Here is a 19,993-nt window from a genome sequence, read left to right on the forward strand (position 1 = left end):
ATGGTTGATAAGATAAGGAATTGATAAGATAAGATATTGATATGTGGCGGGACCCACCCCGAGTGGCAGAAGCTCTAGCACCAGCCACGAGATGAATTTAGTGGTTCGCGTGTCAAGCAATCAAACGCGACTGGAGCTGGCGCATCGCAATTCGACATTTTGACCCCGTCCCCGAAACCCACACAGCCAGCCACATCGAAATCCGAACAACACCCCCAGACCCCCGACAAACGGGTCCATTCCATCCCTGCACTTTTTGAACTATCGAAGAAAAAAGAAAAACAAGATCAGTCAAAATGTCGGCCTTCCTCCGCACCGCATCCCGCGCCGTTGCCCGGCCCTCGGCCGCCTCGCGCACCTTCAGCTCGACGGCCTCGCGCCCCATCGCCCGCATCACCGTCGTCGGCAACCTGGCCGACACCCCCGAGCTGCGCGCCTCGAGCTCCGGCCGCGACTACCTGCGCTACTCTGTCGCCAGCAACTCGGGCTATGGCGACAAACGCACCACTAGCTGGTTCAACGTGAGCTGCTTTGTCGGCGAGGGCCCGCGCCGGGACTTTTACCAGGGGCTGCCTAAGGGGTAGGTCTTTTTGTTTTATCTGCAGGTCCGCATGCTTTACGGTACGGGTTCACTAACAAGGAGAACAGGACGATGGTCATGGTTGAAGGTGATGCGAGCATGAGCAGCTATGTAGACGGCGAGGGCAAGGCCCGCCAATCGCTGAATATCGTACAGCGTATGTTGCACCGTGACGTGAATGAAAATGGCAAGCATGCTGATTATTCTAGGCAATCTCGAGGTTTTGCGCCGTCCCTACGACCCCAACCGCGCGGCTGGCGAGGTTGAGGGCGAGGTCGAGAGCCACGGCCATGGCCGCGGCCTCGGCCGGCCGGAGTAAATGACGAGTGGAAGCGTCGCATTTACGGTTGAGTCGTTAATGACGTCGACACAAATTGTAACGATGCGTTCTCTCCTCTCTAGAGCTGTATCAAACTAGATGCGGGTTATGATTGGGGTTTTCGGTGTCGGGGACATGCTGTATTTTTACTATCTCAAGTACTATACCAATGGCTTTGCTTGTGTGTCTCATTGAATACTGGGTGCTCACTTGATTTATTTTTTATCTATCTATTTATTTTTACATGGCTTCTATCGAGCACTTCTCGGAACATATCGTTGGTTTCATGGCCTAGTTGATTGAGTGTGCTGCGCATCGCCAAACTCAAGCTCATTAACGCCAAGACACCCGGCACCGCAATCTGGCCCCTTATCGCTTATCGGTCGATTGATTTTCTGTTCTCGGCGACACCATCCCACCAATATCACCACATCCCAGCTGGGTCAACTCTGGACGTCATGTTGAGGCTATGGCTTCCCAGGGGTCTGGGCAGGCCACTTCGGAAGCCCGTTTGCCGTAACATAGCCATCATCAAAAGGCGAACCTTTGCGACCGTTAGTTCCGACGCGAGGTAGGTTTACACACAGCACACATACGAGCCCACACTGCTTGCGCCACTGCTGACCTGAACTTGTCTATTCTAGGCCGTTCGATGTCATTGTTATTGGCGGTGGCCATGCCGGCTCCGAAGCATGCGCCGCAGCGGCCCGCGCGGGCGCCCGCACCGCCCTCATCACCCCCGAGATCGACAACCTCGGCGTCTGTTCGTGCAATCCGAGTTTCGGAGGCATTGGCAAGGGCACCATTATTCGCGAGATTGATGCTCTGGATGGGCTGGCGGGGCGCATCATTGATAAGGCGGGGGTGCAGTTCAAGATTTTGAACAAAACGAAGGGAGCGGCCGTCTGGGGGCCCCGCGCTCAGATCGACCGGGTCCTGTACCAGAAGCACATGCGCGAAGAACTCGAGACTTACCCGAACCTGTCCATCGTCTTAGGCAGGGTTTCCGATATCGTCGTTGCCGACAACCACGGCGACGCCGACGCCGACGGCGCAAAGGGCAAGATCACGGGCGTGCGTCTCGAGTCGGGCGAGGTACTGCCGACGACCCAGGTCATCATTACGACAGGGACCTTCCTCGGCGGTGAAATCCATATCGGCATGGACGTATATCCGTCCGGGCGGATGGGCGAGCAGGCCACCTTTGGCCTGAGCAAGTCGTTGCGGGATGCGGGATTCCAGCTTGGCCGGCTCAAGACGGGCACGCCGCCGCGGATCGCTAAGAACAGCATTAATTGGGGCATACTCGACGAACAGCCCGGCGACGACCCACCCATGCCCTTCAGCTACCTTAACGATACAGTTGCCGTTGGTAACGATCAGCTCCTCTGCCACCTTACCTACACCAACGAGGCCACCCACGATGTCGTGCGAGCGAACCTCGACAAGACGATCCACATCCGCGAAACGGTCAAGGGCCCGCGGTACTGCCCCTCCCTCGAATCCAAAGTCATCCGCTTCGGCGAACGCCCACGGCACATCGTTTGGCTCGAGCCCGAAGGCTTTGACAGCGATGTCATCTACCCCAACGGGCTGAGCATGACGGTCCCCGCCGAGGCGCAGAAACAGCTCCTGCGCACCATCCGCGGCCTCGAGGACTCGGTCATGCTGCAGCCGGGCTACGGCGTCGAGTACGACTACGTCGACCCGCGCAGCCTCAAGCGGTCGCTCGAGACCAAGGCCATCCGGGGCCTCTTCCTAGCCGGCCAGATCAACGGCACGACGGGCTACGAAGAAGCCGCGGGTCAGGGGATCGTAGCGGGGATCAACGCGGGGCGCGCCGCGCAGGGCCTTCCACCCGTCACGCTCTCCCGCTCCGACGCCTACATCGGCATCATGATCGACGACCTGATCACCAAGGGCGTGTCAGAACCCTACCGCATGTTCACATCGCGGTCCGAGTTCCGCCTCAGCACACGCTCCGACAACGCCGACACCCGCCTGACGCCCTACGGCCGAGAATGGGGCGTGGTCTCGGACGCGCGCTGGGCGCACTTCCGCAACGACGTCCAGCTCGCCGCCGACTTCAAGAACCTCCTGCGCAACATGAACCTCACCCCAGCCGAGTGGCACCAAGCAGGCATCCCCATCTCCCCCGCCCTAACCAGCATCCCCGGCGTCAGCAGCGCCAAAACCGACCGCAAGCGCGACGGGCACGAGGTCATCCGCCTGCGGGGGATCACCGCCGAGCACATCATCCACGCGCGCCTGCCGGGGCTGACCGAGGAGCATCAACAACAATACCCACCCCGCGTCCGCGCCCGCGTCGCCGTCGACGTCGTCTACGAGCCGTACGTGCGCGCCCAGGCCGCCGAGGCCGCGCGCCTGCACCGCGACGAGGCCCTGGGCCTGCCGGGGGATCTGGATTACGAGACCGTGCAGGGCCTGTCGATTGTCGAGCGGGACGTGCTGTCGAGGGTGCGGCCGGAGACGCTGGCGCAGGCGAGGCGGATTGAGGGGGTGACGCCGGCGGGGTTGGTGAAATTGTTGGCGGCGGTGAGGAGGGGGGATAAGGGGAGGGAGAGGGGGGTGGGGATGGTGGAGGGGTTGGATGTGGCGGGGGTGGAGGATCTGGAAGCGTTGGATGCGAAGAGTCGGGCGGAGGGGTTGTGATTCTTGTGTTTATCTGGGCATTGTATGTTGAATTTGGTTAAAGGGGAGTGTATCACCTAGATTTGTATAACTAGTAGATGACGACCAAACACGTATGGGACGGTTGAAGGATTGGTGTTCGGGAGTAAATTAGATACTTTGGGGTTGCTGGTTACATAGGTGGGTAATGAGGAAACGAGTTACAACAAAATGCTATCCGCCACGCCGCGCCACGCCGCGCTGTTGATGTAAATTTACATTTGGGGACCATAGGATCCAAAACACGCAGCTCGAGGGGAAAACCTATCAGTACGGCTGCCACTTGAACAGGCCGCCAATGGAAGGTTGCCCCAAGCTGGGGAGGGGCCACTGGAGCATGGAGAGCGCTGGCCCTGGTGCTTCACCTGGAGTCCTGTTTCTCCTGCTCCGCTTTCTTCTCCTCCGCCTGCTGCGGCGTCAAGATCTTGACCGCGTCCTTGCTGTAGATGTAGCTGGCACCGCTCCAGACAGTAGTCGTGGCCACGACATAGCTTTGGTGAGAATTAGTTAACAATCAAGACCGGCCGGCACACTACAACAAACCAACAGAGGGGGGGGGGCGGATACTCACTGCATAATGCCCAACATGCTGCTCATATCCACCGCCGGGATCACGGGCGCGAGTGTCGTCAGGCCCACCAGCCCCAGCTGCAGCACCGTGTTGTACTTGCTAATCTGGGTCGGGTGCACCTCGGCCGAGGGCAGGGAGAAGTCCCAGTACCGCGCAAAGGTTTTGGGGGGTGGCAGCGAGATCCAGCGGTAGTAGATGGCCGAGATGGCTAGGGCGACGTCCCGGCCGAGGATGATGACGGCGAGCCAGACTGGGTGGCTTGGTGAGCAATGGCCAGGAGTATGTGGGGGAGTAAATAGGAAGGAGAATAGAGGAAAAGAAGGGGTTCAGAAAAAAAAGCACAACTGTACCTGGCAGCGCCCCCTTCACGGCCAGGGCCACAGTGAGCACCGTCATGAGCGTCTTGTCGGCCATGGGGTCGATCACGGTGCCCACGACCGTCCCGAGGTTCCAGCGGCGGGCGATCCAGCCGTCGAGCGCGTCGGTGATGCCGGCGTATGCAAACAGGCCCAGAGCGGTGGCATGGTAGTCGTGTAGGATGCAGTACCCGATAAAGGGCGCAGCGATGAGGCGGGAGGCGGTCAGGATATTGGGGATGGTGTAGATATTCTCGTGGCGTAGGTTTGTTTTGGGCAGAATCTTGCGGAGGGCAGAGGCAGGACCCTGCTTGGGTGGCGCGGGAGTAGGACTGTTGGACGTTAGCAATGGGAAACGGGATGGATGGGACATTGGTGGTGGTAGATGTGATGGATGGTATGAGATAGGAAAGGGGCAGAGTATTCTAAGATCGGCCACGCCATGACCTAGCAGCCAGCACACGGAAGGGAAGATGTAGATTCCATACCTGCTTCCCCCTGCCATTCCTGTTTCAGGCTTCTCGCTTCCTGTGGCTTTCTGGCTATCGCGCCTCCACCTGCTCGACACAACGAACCACCTCACCTGGGCGTGAAGGCAGACTCCCATGGCGGGTCCCAGACCACCTTCCTTCCCAAAATGTCCTGACGATACCGGGCTATACAGAACATTCCCAGCCTGCTGCCACTGCCTCCCGCTGGCCAGATACCTCGTACCCCCAGCATTAAGACCTCCACACCCTCCCCTGGTCATCCCACCTTGCGAGCCCGTCTTCCCAAAGCCAACCGAAGCAACCCCACGCTTCAATGCGGCAGAAGCCGACATCGTGGAACACAACATGGTCGTTGCACGCACACACGCACACACTAATCAGGCGATCCTTGATCCGCAGCCCTCAACCTCAACTAACAACCCTCGAGTCTCCCCAGCTGCACCGGACGGCCCCGTTCTGTACGTTGTAGTCTGACGAGTCGAGCCGATTGATTGATTGATTGACTGCTCGAACTTCGAACAACCACCGGCGACAAGGGAGACTTCTCAAAGGGTGGGGGGCAGCACCCCAATTTCCCACTCAGCTCAGCTCCCCAAGTACTCAAATAAAGTAGCAGGTGAGTGCCGTGTTGTTGAGTCTGTCCCGCGCGGCTGCTGCCGAGGATGCAGCGCAGAACCGGGAGATGGGCGACTCGGGCAATTGAAGGAATACAACACTGCCGTGCTATTGCATTCTGTTTCCCCTGCTAATTTAAAACGGGTTATCGCTGTCCAAGTTCAAGCGGAGAATTGGCGTTGGGGAGGGCTGGGATGTGAGGTGGTGCACGTGAGCTTGAAACAGCGAAAGCAACAAGCGCATCCCAGGGCGCTGGAAAGAAAGGCTTGACGTTGAGCCAAAGAAAATCAGCAGCAGGGATGGAGTGGTGGGGTACCACTTTTTCTCCCTCAAGCCCCTGTCGCTCCACGAGGTAAAACTGCCGAACCGTTGAAACATTGCAGGGGGACAAGTCTTGGTACTCCGTAGGGCTGAGGGTTTCTGGACGACAATAATAGAATAAAATAAACACGAACAAATCAGATTAGGCAGGCTTTAAAACTCAACAACGGAAGACACCCCTCTCTCTCTAGAAGACACTCGAGAAGTTCCAAAACTGCGTTGAGAAACCAAAGTCGAGCCAAAGAGATCAACAGAGATCAAGCAAGGGACATCAATTAACAAGAAGAATCGGAAAAAGAGGATTAAAATTATTATCTATCAAAACCGAACCTTTCCCCAACTAACCATCCCACAACGGCAAAGGCGGGCTCCCCGGCGGCGAATTGGCAATGACCCCCCCACCAGCAAGTATGTCCGCGCGCAGCTGAGCCTCGGCCGCCGCGAAGTCCTCCACGAAGTCCAGCTCGGGCGCGAAGTTGAAAGCACCAGCACCAGCAGGGGCCAGTGGCAGCTGCTGGGCTGCTTGCGAGGCGGCGGGGAAGACTGGGGGTGCAACGGCGGCGGCGGCGGCGGCGGCGGCGGCGGCGGCGGTGGGGGTGATCGGAGCACCGCGGGCAGGCAAGGCTGCGAGGGAGACCGGTGCTCCGAGGGTGGGCGCAGCGATGGGGGGGGCTGGGGCACCGGGGGTGGGCCCAGAGCTGGCGGCAGGGGCAGGGCCGGGGACGGTGGCAGGCGCCGGAGCCGAGTTGGCTACGAGCGCACCGTGTGTCGAGGCGGCGACGGCGGAATGGGGGTACGCCTCGGCAAAGACCCGTTGGGCCCTGTGCCACGCGGAGGGGTCTGCGGCGGGACCTTCGCCGCCGTCGTCGACCATCACGACCTTGCGTGCCGCTTTTCGTGGCTGGGCCCAAAACTCGGCGCTGAGTCCCCAGGGTATAAGGGAGCGGCCGAGATGGGACCGTGGGCGAAGAAGGTTGCCGGACTTGGCGTCGGCCTCGGTGTAATAGGCCGCCAAATTCCATTCCCGGCCACAGATCAAGAACTTGATGCCCTTCTTGATCAGCCCGCCCTTCTTGCTTCCTGCTAGACCGACTAGCGCACCCAGATAGGGCTCGTGGTCCGCCCTCTGCGCCTTTTCTGCCGCCTACGCTAAGAGTTAGCCTTTAGTGTTGGGTATGCGCGTGGGAAAATGATTACTTACGAGATCCGCCTCGGTCATGACTTCGGTTGCTGGAGTTGTGTCCGTGGCTATTTCCCGGTAGACGTTGATACCGTTTCCCAGGTTTCGGCCGTCCGACCGCACCGCTTTGTACGTGCAGTGCGGCTGCTGTGCGGGTGTCGAGCCGTGGGAGGGATCGGGCTACTACGGCCGCCTCCACGAGGTATGCAGCATCCTGTAGCATTGCTCGTATTAGAAGCTTACACCACGCGGCGGGTAGAGGGTGAATGGAGGGGACTTACAATTGTAGTAGCTACAAACCCGGTGAAGGTTGGTCGTGTCCGACCAAGGGAAAAGTTATTTTCATCTGTGGAAATGCGTTAGCAAGTCGAAGAGGAGAAGCGCAGGTCGAAGGGGAGGAGCAAAGGTCGAAGGGAAGGAGCAAAGGTCAAAGGGAAGGAGCAAAGGTCAAAGGGAAGGAGCAAAGGTCGAAGAGGTGGGATCAGCTTAGCCTACCTTGACATCGCCATGAGGCAGGATGGGAGGGGACGTCAACGAAGTTGGGTGGGAAACGAGGTTGGGTAGAGAGGAAGATGGGTGGAGGTGAAAGATTGGGTGGAAGTGAATGAGGTTGGGCGAAAGGAAGAGAGAGAGATACTTAAACGGCGAGCGGAAATATTATTATTATTATTCATACTCCGCTATGCCCTAGGGCGTGCCGGACCCTCTGCTATTTAGTGTACAGGAAAACCGTGCCCTCCCGGGCCGGGTGAAAAACCCCTACCAACAATCAAGGAACGATGCGTTCTGGTGAGTCTACGTATACAAAGAGAGGAGGCCTCCTGGCCTCCGAACGGGGGCGCTTCAGGCCGCCGTTTCCAGCTCGAGCCTCCTGGCCAAGCTGTACATCGGCAGCCTCCCCGAGTCCATCAGCCAGTCGAGGATCCTCCTCGCAAGCCGTACAGTCGTGGGATTGATACCGTGTAGAACTGAGTAAAAGTCCGTCGTGTCCGAATTCCAGTTCTCTCCCATCTTCGAGTCAACGGTGGGGCCAAACACCACACTACCAGGTGTTCGGCAGTCTCTCGTCCCTCGCCACATTCGCAGGCAGGCGTCAGAACCTCCGGGACTTCCCGTGTAAACAAGTAGTCCCGTAAGCCTATTGCTCCCGTCCGGATTTGAATGAGCAGTGAGCTTTTCGCCTTACTGAGACCGTCATGCCTCCTTAGGGTTTCGTTCCGGAATAGCGTCTCCCGCTGATGGTCAAAGTCGTCCGCCGGCCTGGTGATTGCTCTGCCGTCCCGTTCCTTTAACCACCTCGCTCTCCAGGCCTCTTCTACTGCCTTGTCCGTGTCTATGGTTCCCCCCGTCCAGCGCATGATCGTGCCCGCGGCTCTCTCTACCGCCGTGGGCCCTTGAGGTCTCAAGGTTCGCGGTCGGCCCCTGTTGCCCCTCCTCGAGCTGAGTCTCTGCTGTATCTTGCGGCAGGCGGTAAGGATAACGCTCCCCGCCGTCTTTTTGCCGCCTTGGCCGTCGTCCAGATCGGGTTGTTGGAGTCGGTTTTCGAAATCTGCAAGCCGTTTGTTTAGGTATAAGTCCAACGGTGGTACCCACGTCTCTGTCTCGAGGTTACGGATGGGGGTAGACTTAAAGGCTCCCGCCACAATCCTCAGGCTCTTGTTCTGGGCCTTCCCGAGGGCCTTGGTGATGCCTTTCTTCACCGGTTCGCCTCCCACATCCGTGGGAATGTGGAACGACGATGCGCCATAGGCCAGCGCTGACCGGATGCACTTTGTGTACACTTCTCGCGCTTTGGCTAGACCCAGTCCCCACGTCGATGCCGCTAGCCTCGACAGGGCATAGCTCTGGGTCCTCAGCTTCTTCTCCACCGCCGCAAGGTGGGCTTTCCAGTTGAGCTTCCGGTCCAGCCAGACTCCCAGGAACCTGGCAGACTCCTTCGGTCTGACGGGGCTGGTGCCTCCCCCTGGGTTAGTGAGTTCCAGCTGGTTTGTCCACTGCCGTCGTCCCTTGTTGAAATGGATCAGTTCGCTCTTTTCCGGGGCGAACTTCATCCCCCGACTGTCCGCCCATCGCATGCATGTTTCCCACGCCGCCTCCAGTTGCCGGACATTGGCCTCGGGGTTTCGACCAAACACCAGGAGGTTGGTGTCATCCGCAAACCCCGTTATAGCCAAGTGAGGGTGCTCGTCTTTTAGCTGCTTGTATAATGAGGAAATATAGAGGATGAAGAGAACAGGGGAAAGGGGTGAGCCTTGGGGAACCCCTGCCCGAATTGCCGTCGGTGCCGCCGTCTTGCCGTCGAAAAGAAGGGTGGCCTCTCGACCAGTCAACCAGTCTCTCGTCCAGAGGACCAGCCACCTCGGGTAGCCCATTTCTCGCAAAGTTGCTAGCAGTCGGGTGTGGTTGACCGTGTCAAAGGCTCCTGAGATGTCCAGTTGCAATAGGGACGCCGCACCCTTCTGTCTCCACGCCTCCTGGACCTGGGCTACTACTAGCCGGACAGCCAGCTCTGTGGAGCGGTGTGCTCTGCTCCCCATTTGTTCATCTGGTAAGAGGCCGTTGACTTCTGCAGTTTGAGTGACCTTCCTGGCGACCACTGACTCTATTACCTTCCCTAGGGTTGGCAGCAGAGCAATGGGCCTGTATCCCCCCGGGGTCTGATACACCGGCGGAGCCTTTCCTGGTTTCGGTAGTACTACAGTCTTCGCCCTCTTGAAACGGTTCGGGAACCATCCTAGCTCCAGACACCTTGTCGCCAGAAGGGCGAGCACTTCAGCTAACGGTGCTCCGCACGCCTTCAGAAGGCCCATCGGGAGCAAATCCTCGCGGCGAGCGGAAATAGGGTAGCGTAAACAAGGGGGCGAAAATGAAGTTGGGACGATGATACAGAACGTCGGTATCTGAATGCAATATGCGGAAAAACGTAGTAGAAGAGAGATGGTCCTTTCAAAGGTAGATCGCGATGGCTGCCGTGGAAGTAATTCCACGCGCAGCGGCACGCGATCCACCTTATCTAATCTAAGGTTAAAGTTACATAAGCTCATTTTTGTATCAGACGATAAACAAACACAAGCAAAGGAACTCGACAGTGGCCGACACTGAAGTGCGCGCACAGACTTGTTCTGATAAATACACAGTTGTAGACTCTAAATCCATTATTACGATGGTGCGGATAGTGGGTGGAAACATTGATGCCTGCTAGATTAACTTAAAAGAAATAGAAGGAAAATACATCTCCCCAAATACAAATATAAGCCCCCTTTCGCCTGACAACTATCATGTACGACCATACCTGCCGTTTTCTTTTCTCTTGTTTGGAAATACGGGATCTTCGTTAACTTCCCCCGAGTGAAAATACTAAGAGCCAAATCAGTAGTTGTATCTTTTCCAGAGTTTCTGATTTAGCTTCTTAGCTTCTCTCTGGAGGTTATGAAGACACACATCATATATTATCAACCGGATCATGATAGATTTAGGTTCTACCTGACTTATTTTTGTAGGTATCTATGCGAAGTGTATTTACAGAGCGCGGTTGGTATAGGATTGAATAAGTAGTTAGTTTGACTATAGTTTCCTCACTGTCTCCCCCTGAAATTCAGACGATGGTGAGCCAGCACGAGTGTGCCAAGACAACCAGCGTTCGCAGCACAAGCCCCGGTGCCCCGCCAACCCAGAAAGCCAGAAAGGGGCAAGTCAACATCAACTTGCCACCCTCACCTTCAAATCGAAGAACACATTAATTTTCTCATGAGGACTAAAAACAGCATATCCCAGTAACGCAAACACTCTGTCTCCAACACCACCCCGCACAAACCGACATAGACCATCCCATAATCCAGACACATATCTATCAACAACCCAACATCATCATCAACAACCCCACCATCGCCACCGTTCCCCCAGAGACAGGAAGCCAATCTACGTCACATATCCCTCTCTCCCTCCGTCACTCCCCCTCATCACCCACTCACTCACCCACCTCCCCACCCACCGCCTCACCCCACCTGAAACAACCACGGCCAGCCCGCATCCGTGTCCGCCGCCTCCTGGCAGATAACCCTCCCCGGCCACTCCATCGGCACCGGCAGAGCGCCCTCAAAGTCGCCGAGACCCTGGCCGCCCGGGCCCCGAGCCGCATGCGGCGCGGCAAGCCGGTCCGTGTAGGTGACGTCGCCGGGGGCGGCGTGGCGGGCGATGAGTTCGGCCTCGCTGGAGTGGGAAGGGGGGTCGCTGATGTGGATGAGGACGCCGCATTCCCTGGGGTGGGGGGGTTAGTATCTATCCATCTATGTCTACTGGTATTGGGGGTGGGGGGGGGTTGTCTTGGGCTGGGTACATGGCGTATCCCATCGGGTTGGGGTGTGGGGACGGTAAGGTAGGGGGAGACGTACCAGTTGCGGCAGGTGAGCTTGGGCAGTTTAGTGTCGCGGTCACGGACAAGTTTGCCCCTGTAATGCGTCGTGGCCGGTGGTTAGCTGGGCTCGAGGGCGGGTAGGAAGGCCTGTAGTCGATGGTGGGGTATTGGGGAAGAACGTACCAAGCGCTCTCGGAAAGATTGGCACTGCCGACATAGGCCAAACATTGGTTCCACCTGATGCTGGGGTCGTTAGGGCGGATGTAGATGACCTTGCTGTGCATGAGCACGCCTGGCCTGACCGACTTGCAGTCTCGGAGGATTTGTTGAGGAAAGTTTGGGGCTTGCCACCACATGGGCTTGAAGCAGATGGTTCCAGCGCCCTGTTTGTTGTTAGGCGGGCACATCGTCAATTTGGGGCCGGGTTAGTGGCAGGGCAAACAAACCTCCTTCCCTCCTTTGCTCTGGAGGACGGTCTCCCGCGAAGGGAAGAAGACCCGCATATGTTCCTTGACGAGGAATTTTGCCCGGTCATTGAACGGTTCGCGCTGGCCTTTGCTCCCCGTACGCGCTTGGTACTCCAGTAGGGGTTCACCGAGGCAGGCATAGTACATGGCCGAAAGAAAATCGTAGTTGATGGCTCCGAGAGACGCGCACTGCGCACTTGGTCAGCATATCTGCGTCGCCATTCCAAGATACGCAAGTTTAGCCGGCCCAGACAAACTTACGACATAGTCGATGTCGATGGGGTCTCTAGTAACGCGGATAAGGCCGCTGACCGCTTGGCCAAGACCGCAGTAACCTAATGAACACAAGAATGTCAACTGTGTTCCCAAGAAAGAAAACTAGGAGTGAGGCCGTGCACCTGTTCGGCTCCACGCATCCTTGTCTGTATGAGATCCCGGGCTGATAAGGTGGGTTAGTATTAGGTGGCTGCAAAGGCTGAAAAGTAAGCACGTGGCAACTCACATTGTATGTACGAACTTATACCGACGGGCTTCGGTGAAGTCGTAGTTCCGTAAGCTGGAAACGAGCTTCTGGTCGAGCCCTTGGGCTCGGAGGAAATAGAAGAGTTCCGTAGAAAATGGATCGGGCTTCTGCGCTTCCTTCTGTTCCGCAGTCTCAAACTTTGGAAGGTCGATGATGAACACCATCTACGAACCGTTAGCACTCAACTTTCCAACCTCAACACCGTCAGCAGCAGGGACAACTTACGTTCTCCATCGTTCCAGTCTCTCCCCAATCATACGACATGAAGTTCCCCGTCGGCACCACAATCCGCATGTACCCCTCATACTTGAGCAGCATCAGCTTGGAGTGCATCGCCCCGATACCGTGCATGGGCGGGAAGCAGAATTGAATTTTGTTGCCCGGCACGTTGGCACGCATCTCTGCTTTCTGTCACCGCCTTGTCAGCAAAACTCCCCAACTGGACGAACTGACGGCTCCGCTCACCTGCGCATCGCTGGCAGCAAACGCGATCAGCATGAGCTTGGTCCGCGTGATATCGATTTTGGATAGCATCCAGTGTTCGTCCCACTGGAACGAGCTAACCACAGCGAGCTTGAGGTCGTTCTTCTGGAGGACCTCTTCGATCTTGATGTCGTCGCCTTGCCGGGGTTGCTGATATGCCCACGTCTTTTTGACGACCCCGTGAGGGAAAGGGAGGACCAAGGGCGGCCGAGAAGAAGAGGCCGAGGCTGCAGCTTCGGGCGCCGCTGAATTGGTATCCACTGGGGCCGACGATGATGTTGCACTTGAGGGGACGACTTTGGGTACTGTGGACTTCTTCTCGCCAGACGATGGTGGGCCCTCTCCAGCTATCTTCTGCCGTTGCGCCGGCCTGTTGGGTAGCTGAACGTCGTCCCCGTCGCCCACATCAACCTGGGAAACCTTGCGCTTGTGCAGCCGTGCAAGCCGTTCCTCCTCCATCTTCTTCCTGTCCATTCCCAAGGCAGAAAAGAACGATGTTGAGGGAGCCGTTTGTTCCCCTGCTGCGGATGTCGCCGCCGCCGCCGCCTCCTGCCGAGATACGGGTTTGGCCTTGCTAGCATTACCGCTGTCGACAATGACGAGATCATCATCCTCATTATCCTTGGGGTCTCCGCCGCTGCCGCCCTGGCCGGAACTATCACTATCTTCGGTAAGATCAATCACTTGGCGAACGTTCTTCCGGCGCCATTCTTGCGGATCACATCCGAGCGAGAGCGCGATCGCTTGTCTCAATTCTTCGTCGTTTCCCATGTCCTCGTCGGCCTCATTCACCCGGGGGTCGGCCATCGTAAACGGGGATTGATAGTGTTGATTCTGGATGTTGTTGTTTTGATGACGGCGATGTTGGTGCCACTGCCAGGCAACCGTCGGCCGGCGAAACGAAGTAAATAAAAAAAGGCTGGGTAGGAAATTGCAGCCCGCAGTCGATGAAGCTCGAAGGTGCAAATGGCGCTGTAAAATACCAAAGGGTAGAGGGATGTGCAAGTTATGGTCTAACCACATCCAAACCCTTAGTATCCTGGCTTTACGAGCAATGTTTAGGCATAAAAGAGGGAAGGTGTTGAGAGCTCAAAGGTGCCGGCGGTGAGAGTTGGAAATCACGTGATAATACACCTGTGCGATTTTACAAATAAGAGCAATGGAAGAAAAGGACACAGTGAGGGTTTTGTTTGCGTGTGTCGAGGGTGCTGTGGATGTGGTTTGGTTTGTAAAGTGTAAAGATGCCGTTGTTTGGTGACGGGGTTATGCACCACTGATTCGTCAAATCAAGCAGCTGTAAGCTCATATCAAACTCGGGAAACATCACTCATTCAAACAAGCAGCGAAGTGGGAGATAATATGTGTCTTTCGGCATGTAACTAAAACTACCCTAGGTATGTCCGCTGTAAAACTTGTCGATGGCCGAATCCACGATACATGCTTCCCAAAATCTTTTTTTGCTTTTTCTTGTTATATTATCCCGTCGCGTGACGTGTGGTGTTTGTCATGTGGTGCGTTTGGTGCGGACCGAGATCCGCTAGTCGTCCGTCCGCCTTGCCTCCAAAGACTGCGTCCCACCCATTCTCCTTGACACCTTATCCCAACGCTGCAGCCGGGAGCCCCCACCACAGCGAGAAGCAAGGCGACCAACGAGAAGAGCGTTGAAGCCGGAGCGGAACACCACATATGCGTCACTCCTGACTCTCCAACTCCCCCGGCCAGATCCCGGCCTAAAACCCATCCGCCCGCTAGATGCCATATACTCCCCCGAGGGAGAAACCAAGGCCAACCCGTGCTGGCCATTCCGTCATAGGCCGAACTCCCGAAACCTCCGGAACCCAGAAAGCTCCAGCGTCCAGCGGCAAAGGGGGTATCCGATGAAAAAATACCAGTATCCTCAACGCATTAGTCATATGAGTCCATGCCCGCCCCAAACCAGAATAATGTGGGGAGGATAAAATGGCGTAGACCCAAGAGATATGGCTCGCCAGCGCGGCGGAAAGTACCGAAAAAGATGCGACCCCTCCTTGTCTCTCCAGATGTCCGTGGTGTGTTGCTCCGCCGGCCGATATCTCGCCCCAACCGTCTATCGCAAACCGGGATCGCACCCGATTTCCTCCTCCACCCAATATCCGGCGCCCGCGATGTGGGTGACAAAGATCCTGCCGGCAACCCCCCCAGATCCAGGAAAAATGATGCAGGTATGACGGAGGATAAAAAGAAAACGAAGGTACCAGGTCTACCGCCCCTGAACGATGCAAGCGAGAGCCCAGCAAAACGCGCCCATGCCCTGTGCCAGAAAACACAACACACAAAGCTCCGTCCAACCGACCGACCGCCGTGACACCGTCGCTCCCAGATGCGTTAGAACCATACTCAGTCCCATCCAGCCGCCAGGACAACTCCTCCCAACGCCAAAAAAAAAGAGAAACCGAAACGAGTGACAAATAAGAAGAGAGAAAAAAACGCAGAGAGTGGTAAAACATGATTCCAGATTCGATAAAAAGAAATCCCGGATGGTGAAGTTGCCAAGAAAGCTGTCGCAAATATAGCTTTTTGTTTACTCCCCGCCGTCAGAGGGGGGAGATGGCCCCAAACATCCAACACCATCCATGTCAGGAACTCCGATAATTAGGCCGCGGCGGCGTTTCCGGGGCCGGCCCAGGATTCATCTTTAGCATGCGCCGCAGGCTGTCCTCCATGTGCAGAAGGTCGGCTGACCGGCCATTAGTCGGACTGTTCGCGGCCGGAGGCGTACCTTTCGACGACGCCGGCGGCGAGATGTTTGGAATATTCTCGGGGGCGAACGGAGACGTCCCACTGAACTTCGATTGCTGGTTCCCTGCTGAGAAAGGGGGCAGAAAGTCGGCGGACCGTGGGGGTTGGGTACCCGACAAGAATGGATGCGAGGGATGGTTGGAGGGCGTCGGCCAGGGCGCCGTCTGGGGCGCCGAATGTCCCAGAGCAGAAGGCCCTTCGCTTGGGTTTGAGGGAATCGCCAGGAACCTCTTCAACCTCTCGCTCATATCCATCGCCGCTTGGTCCTGCGGCGATGGCAACGGATTATGTGCTGGCTCGGGCTGCTTCTTGTTGGATCGGGCCTCTCGGATCCGTTCCTGGAAAGGCTTGGAGAGCGCCGGCCCAATCACCGTGCTCGGCACACCATCGAGCTCGCTGGTGGGGATACCAGATGAGGGATTGCGTTGTGGGAAAGGGCGGCGGTTATTGGCGCCGAACATAGCCCCGGGAAGTGTCTTCGGCTCTGTCGGGGAACGGATTTGGGAGGGAGGAGAGAAGGGGACCGGCTGCGATCCGAGGATATTGGCGGAGCTTGCCCGGCGCGCCCGCTCCTTTTCGGCCCTGTCGGCACGGAAGAAAATATCGAGGGGGGACTCGTGCCGGGACGTGTTTGTGGGTAGGAGACGATGCTGCGGCGTGGGAGCGGCCTCAGAATCGGTCACAGGGGGCGAAGGCTCACGGCTGGCGTGGTCGGTTTCCTGCACCGAAGGCGAGTCTAGGGCCCTGGACAGGAAGCTGGGGATGGGAAGGGAGTCGGGCGCGGGGGACGCATGGAATGTTGCGCCGGCAAAAGCGGCCGTGGTAATCGGCTTGATTGAGGTTGTCTGTGGAGGTGTTGTTCGACCTTGCTTTGCAGGCCCCGGCGACGACACCTGCTTCGCTCGCCCTTTGTTTCCGTTCCGAGCCTTCGATTTGCCCGCATGGGGCTGCGACGAGGGAGCTGGACTGTTGGACGCCGACTTTTGGGGGGTGAAGGGTCCTGCAAGCTCGATCGGAAAGAGAGCCTCACTCGGCATGTCGTTCTCGGAAGCATAAGTCTTGCGCGCGGGCGAGTTGACGGGTCGCTTCGGGCGTCGCCGAGCCGGAGTGCCTTTGTGAGGTGGCAACGATGGTGGTTGAGGTTCCATTTTTGTGTGAAGCCGGCGTCGGCCTAACGAGGTTTCTGCGTGACCAGGAAAAAGGTGGGTTGGTCGAGGTTTCGAGTCGGGAAAGAGGGAGGCCCAACGGAGGGTGTGACGAGATTGACTCCTCCTATCGATGGTCTGTTTGTTTGCGCTAGGCGGGGCAACGGGTCAATGATTGGAGGGGGGACGAGGAAAGGCCAAGGGAAAGGCCAAGGGGATAAGAAAGAAAAGGACTAGTGTAACGAGGCACAGCGCTGGGATGTGGGAATTACCGAGTATTATTGTAGTGTTATAACAAGTACTTCTTTTAGCTGTGTTTTCTCGGAGCATGTTTGGTTTTGCCTTAGTTTCGAGATAGCAAAAGTGAGGAGGACCGGGCTTTCCTGCCTGGGTGTCTCGGGGCTAGGCGAGTTGCGATGGAGGCCTGGGGTTAGGTAGTTCGGGGCTGGGTGGTTGTGCATACCAAGGAAAGCTGAAAGCGGAGGTTCTTTCACCAACCCTGTCTCAGATAGACCCCCTTTTTGGCTCTCGGCAAATTCAGCATGGTCTTTCCATGTCAGCGGCGAGCAGGAGATGGGGCTTTTTGTGAATATCGTCATTACGGTCATTGTGGCAATATATCGTGTGTTTGTGCCCGCCAGCAGAATATATATAAATCAGGCGATAAATGTTGTCTTCAGGTTTGTAGTCAAGTGACGATGTGACTCAGAGTCGTTCGTTGCCTGGTCTTGTTGATTCTTGCCTGGACTGACTAGACTGTGGAATTTATTGTGAATCAGGCCACTGTTGATTTAGGCAGGACAAGGTCTTCGATTCGTTATAGCAGTTGATCGTTCTGTAAAAATATAACATATGGCTTATAGAAATAGAGGACCAGGGACTCAAGATTCAAGAATATTTCTTAGCGTACAGTAAACCACAAGTGTGATTCACCGTGGTAGACCTTGTATCTGCACTGTCGAGGTCGGGTCTCCATGCCATGAGCATGTCTCTTTATACCCTAACCCTTATGTGCCTCACGGAAGCGAGATGGCGGGGCCCAAACAACACACCCCTCCGTCATCCTGCACCTGCTGCTTGCTCGTTCAGACCGTCTGCAATCCACCAACAAGACAGCAGCTCGCAAAGCCGCGATCTTCAGAACTTAGCACTCGCTATTTATTTTATCAGCCCTGAATTTTCAAGGGCAAGCCGTGGGAGGTTTGTATGCGATATCATCAGCTCCCAAGTCTAGGCTAACGAACGCTGCCCAGTGCGACTCCAAAGAACCTTGACGTCTGGATACCTACCACCCACCTAGGTAGCGCAACGACCTTGGAGCTTCCTCGATATAACCGCCATCTCATTTCGTGAACCGGCAATTAGCATCGACACGCCCAAGCTTTCACATTTCACCTTTCCCGACAACCGTCAATATGGCCGATGTCGAGATGCCTGATGCACCCACCTCAGCGCCCGCGTCAACAGCCGTTACCAAGAAGAAGGCCGGCGTCGATGGCGAGGGCAAGGAAGGAAAGAAGCGATTCGAGGTGAAGAAGGTACACTGAACTCTAGTCCAAGCCACCTGGTCCCGCGCTGACGACGCTCCAGTGGAATGCGGTGGCCCTTTGGGCTTGGGATATTGTTGTCGACAACTGCGCCATCTGCAGGAACCACATCATGGATCTTTGTGAGTCTCCCCCAGCTTACCTTGCCATACAAGATTCAGTGTTTAGGTCGACGGCTGACCCTCCAACGATGCAGGCATCGAATGTCAAGCGAATCAGGCATCGGCCACTAGTGAGGAGTGTACTGTGGCTTGGGGTATTTGCAATGTGCGATCACACTGCCTCCCTCTATTTTGATGACCTGCTTGCTAACAACATTTGCAGCACGCGTTCCATTTTCACTGCATTTCGAGATGGTTGAAGGCGCGTCAAGTCTGCCCACTCGACAACAGAGACTGGGAATTCCAGAAGTATGGTAGATAGGCGGCAGAAACCTTTGGGGGTCAAGCGCATGCATGGGCCATGGGTTTACTGGGAATATGCGCCGGACCAAAATGGCCATGGTGACAAGACGCTCCATGGGAGCGTTTTGACATAAACTTCTTTGCGACACGGCGTAACTGGACTCATCGATAGAGGCGCCTATGAGGGACAACCGAGCCAACCGAGAATTATGGCACCAGGCTCGTTATGACATTATGCAACACAATTTTCCGCATTTGTTTTTGCTTCCCGTGCGATTTGTTTGTGCCCCTCTCATCTAAACATCTTATCATCGATCACCAGGTTCGCTGGCGGTGTGACTCCCCCAACTGGTAGCCATTTTACGGGGTTTCGGTTGAAGAAGGGCCAGGGCGGGACGACGAGGGCGAAGACTGCGGCGGTGCCAATCAGGCCTATGTAAACAGCGAGCTTGATATCTTGAAGGAAGTAGCCGACGAGGAAGGCGATCGCCTGGAAACGGATGACAAGTTAGCTTGTGCGTAGTTATCTGACAGGTAGCAAGGATAGCAACTTACTCCGACGAGCGTCAAGGCCGCATTGACGAGGAGCTCGACTAATTTCTGGCCCTCAAAGTCCTTTGGTTTTTGTTAGCGACGGCATCCGCATTGCGCCTGGTTAGAGGAAGAAACAAACAATTTGCCCCTCGAAAAGATCCCGGGCTTGTTCCAACAATTGCTCAGCCATCGTGATATAGCCCAGCCCAAACCTGTGTTGTGGCAAGGTAATGGGTTAGAGTTGCAGGAATGATGTTGTGGTCGTCGTTCCGGACCTCAGATTCCAACGTGGCTTCAGAGCTGAGCGTCTCCCGTCCGTTGATGGCCGAGCAGGGGTCGGATGCCAAGAAGCGGATTGGTCCTAGTGCCCCGCACTCGGCCGCCAACAGCCCCAACCCCTGCGATTGAGGCGAAAAACCCACGTTCGGTACCTGGACCTCCTGCGGTGACCTCAGTGCCGAGCTGCATCTCTGTCATGCACAATATGATCCTTCGAGAGAGAGAGAGAGAGACAGATGAGGATACCTTCTTTGAAGGAATTGTTTCTCAAATTTAATCTAACTATGAAGCCTCCTGCTCAATGTGTATTCTTTCCCTATGTACCTACCAAGATATGCAGAGGTTAAGATGGGGC

At 56.3% G+C, this 19,993-nt stretch overlaps 8 protein-coding genes across 8 annotated transcripts; 2 read left to right on the top strand and 6 right to left on the bottom strand.

Moving 5' to 3' along the window:
* Window positions 1-123: 123 nt before the first annotated feature.
* On the top strand, window positions 124-3,759 carry F5144DRAFT_535818 (glucose inhibited division protein A-domain-containing protein). The gene is made up of 4 exons (XM_066787044.1): window positions 124-580; window positions 649-737; window positions 790-895; window positions 1,544-3,759. Exons 1-4 carry the CDS (start codon window positions 297-299, stop codon window positions 3,570-3,572), a joined length of 2,508 nt encoding a protein of 835 aa, XP_066641259.1. The 5' UTR covers window positions 124-296; the 3' UTR covers window positions 3,573-3,759.
* Window positions 3,760-3,777: 18 nt separating this feature from the next.
* F5144DRAFT_287001 (CDP-alcohol phosphatidyltransferase-domain-containing protein) lies at window positions 3,778-5,556 on the bottom strand. The gene is made up of 4 exons (XM_066783771.1): window positions 5,006-5,556; window positions 4,512-4,849; window positions 4,162-4,411; window positions 3,778-4,081 (listed from the first exon to the last, which is right to left on the bottom strand). Exons 1-4 carry the CDS (start codon window positions 5,353-5,355, stop codon window positions 3,952-3,954), a joined length of 1,068 nt encoding a protein of 355 aa, XP_066641260.1. The 5' UTR covers window positions 5,356-5,556; the 3' UTR covers window positions 3,778-3,951.
* A 454-nt stretch (window positions 5,557-6,010) lies between these two features.
* On the bottom strand, window positions 6,011-7,347 carry F5144DRAFT_613672 (uncharacterized protein; the record flags this gene model as incomplete). Its single annotated transcript, XM_066791754.1, has 3 exons — window positions 6,011-7,088; window positions 7,146-7,271; window positions 7,309-7,347. The coding sequence occupies 3 exons, from the start codon at window positions 7,345-7,347 to the stop codon at window positions 6,285-6,287; spliced, it is 969 nt and encodes a 322-aa protein (XP_066641261.1). The 3' UTR covers window positions 6,011-6,284.
* A 3,772-nt stretch (window positions 7,348-11,119) lies between these two features.
* On the bottom strand, window positions 11,120-13,758 carry F5144DRAFT_549269 (tyrosyl-DNA phosphodiesterase-domain-containing protein; the record flags this gene model as incomplete). Its single annotated transcript, XM_066787570.1, has 9 exons — window positions 11,120-11,381; window positions 11,516-11,572; window positions 11,662-11,861; window positions 11,925-12,134; window positions 12,207-12,280; window positions 12,344-12,384; window positions 12,448-12,632; window positions 12,694-12,876; window positions 12,934-13,758. The coding sequence occupies 9 exons, from the start codon at window positions 13,756-13,758 to the stop codon at window positions 11,120-11,122; spliced, it is 2,037 nt and encodes a 678-aa protein (XP_066641262.1).
* An 862-nt stretch (window positions 13,759-14,620) lies between these two features.
* Window positions 14,621-15,725, bottom strand: F5144DRAFT_287106 (uncharacterized protein). The gene has a single exon (XM_066783773.1). The coding sequence runs from the start codon at window positions 15,435-15,437 to the stop codon at window positions 14,700-14,702; it is 738 nt and encodes a 245-aa protein (XP_066641263.1). The 5' UTR covers window positions 15,438-15,725; the 3' UTR covers window positions 14,621-14,699.
* On the bottom strand, window positions 15,431-17,207 carry F5144DRAFT_287227 (uncharacterized protein). Its single transcript, XM_066783774.1, has 2 exons — window positions 17,147-17,207; window positions 15,431-17,025 (listed from the first exon to the last, which is right to left on the bottom strand). The coding sequence occupies exon 2, from the start codon at window positions 16,875-16,877 to the stop codon at window positions 15,567-15,569; it is 1,311 nt and encodes a 436-aa protein (XP_066641264.1). The 5' UTR covers window positions 16,878-17,025; window positions 17,147-17,207; the 3' UTR covers window positions 15,431-15,566.
* Window positions 17,208-18,289: 1,082 nt separating this feature from the next.
* F5144DRAFT_494824 (uncharacterized protein) lies at window positions 18,290-18,844 on the top strand (the record flags this gene model as incomplete). The annotated part of the gene is made up of 4 exons (XM_066786056.1): window positions 18,290-18,412; window positions 18,465-18,543; window positions 18,618-18,688; window positions 18,746-18,844. The coding sequence occupies 4 exons, from the start codon at window positions 18,290-18,292 to the stop codon at window positions 18,842-18,844; spliced, it is 372 nt and encodes a 123-aa protein (XP_066641265.1).
* A 185-nt stretch (window positions 18,845-19,029) lies between these two features.
* Window positions 19,030-19,769, bottom strand: F5144DRAFT_287102 (microsomal signal peptidase 12 kDa subunit-domain-containing protein). The gene is made up of 3 exons (XM_066783772.1): window positions 19,499-19,769; window positions 19,381-19,440; window positions 19,030-19,315 (listed from the first exon to the last, which is right to left on the bottom strand). Exons 1-3 carry the CDS (start codon window positions 19,547-19,549, stop codon window positions 19,118-19,120), a joined length of 309 nt encoding a protein of 102 aa, XP_066641266.1. The 5' UTR covers window positions 19,550-19,769; the 3' UTR covers window positions 19,030-19,117.
* Window positions 19,770-19,993: the final 224 nt, after the last annotated feature.

The sequence above is a fragment of the Chaetomium tenue genome (genome assembly GCF_020726465.1).
Source record: "Chaetomium tenue strain MPI-SDFR-AT-0079 chromosome Unknown F5144scaffold_5, whole genome shotgun sequence".
Classification (NCBI taxonomy): domain Eukaryota; kingdom Fungi; phylum Ascomycota; class Sordariomycetes; order Sordariales; family Chaetomiaceae; genus Chaetomium; species Chaetomium tenue.

Excerpts from the sequence above, each read along its gene's own strand:
- F5144DRAFT_287227 (XM_066783774.1), bottom strand. The coding sequence starts at position 16,877 with ATGGAACCTCAACCACCATCGTTGCCACCTCACAAAGGCACTCCGGCT.
- F5144DRAFT_287106 (XM_066783773.1), bottom strand. The coding sequence starts at position 15,437 with ATGTTTTACCACTCTCTGCGTTTTTTTCTCTCTTCTTATTTGTCACTC.
- F5144DRAFT_535818 (XM_066787044.1), top strand. The coding sequence starts at position 297 with ATGTCGGCCTTCCTCCGCACCGCATCCCGCGCCGTTGCCCGGCCCTCG. Across the intron at positions 738-789 it reads ATCGCTGAATATCGTACAGC|GCAATCTCGAGGTTTTGCGC; the intron begins GTATGTTGCACC and ends TGATTATTCTAG. Across the intron at positions 896-1,543 it reads CGCGGCCTCGGCCGGCCGGA|GCCGTTCGATGTCATTGTTA; the intron begins GTAAATGACGAG and ends TGTCTATTCTAG.
- F5144DRAFT_287102 (XM_066783772.1), bottom strand. The coding sequence starts at position 19,549 with ATGGCTGAGCAATTGTTGGAACAAGCCCGGGATCTTTTCGAGGGGCAA. Across the intron at positions 19,441-19,498 it reads ATCTTTTCGAGGGGCAAATT|GACTTTGAGGGCCAGAAATT; the intron begins GTTTGTTTCTTC and ends CAAAAACCAAAG. Across the intron at positions 19,316-19,380 it reads CGGCCTTGACGCTCGTCGGA|GCGATCGCCTTCCTCGTCGG; the intron begins GTAAGTTGCTAT and ends ATCCGTTTCCAG.
- F5144DRAFT_287001 (XM_066783771.1), bottom strand. The coding sequence starts at position 5,355 with ATGTTGTGTTCCACGATGTCGGCTTCTGCCGCATTGAAGCGTGGGGTT. Across the intron at positions 4,850-5,005 it reads GGAATGGCAGGGGGAAGCAG|TCCTACTCCCGCGCCACCCA; the intron begins GTATGGAATCTA and ends AACGTCCAACAG. Across the intron at positions 4,412-4,511 it reads CGTGAAGGGGGCGCTGCCAG|TCTGGCTCGCCGTCATCATC; the intron begins GTACAGTTGTGC and ends CAAGCCACCCAG.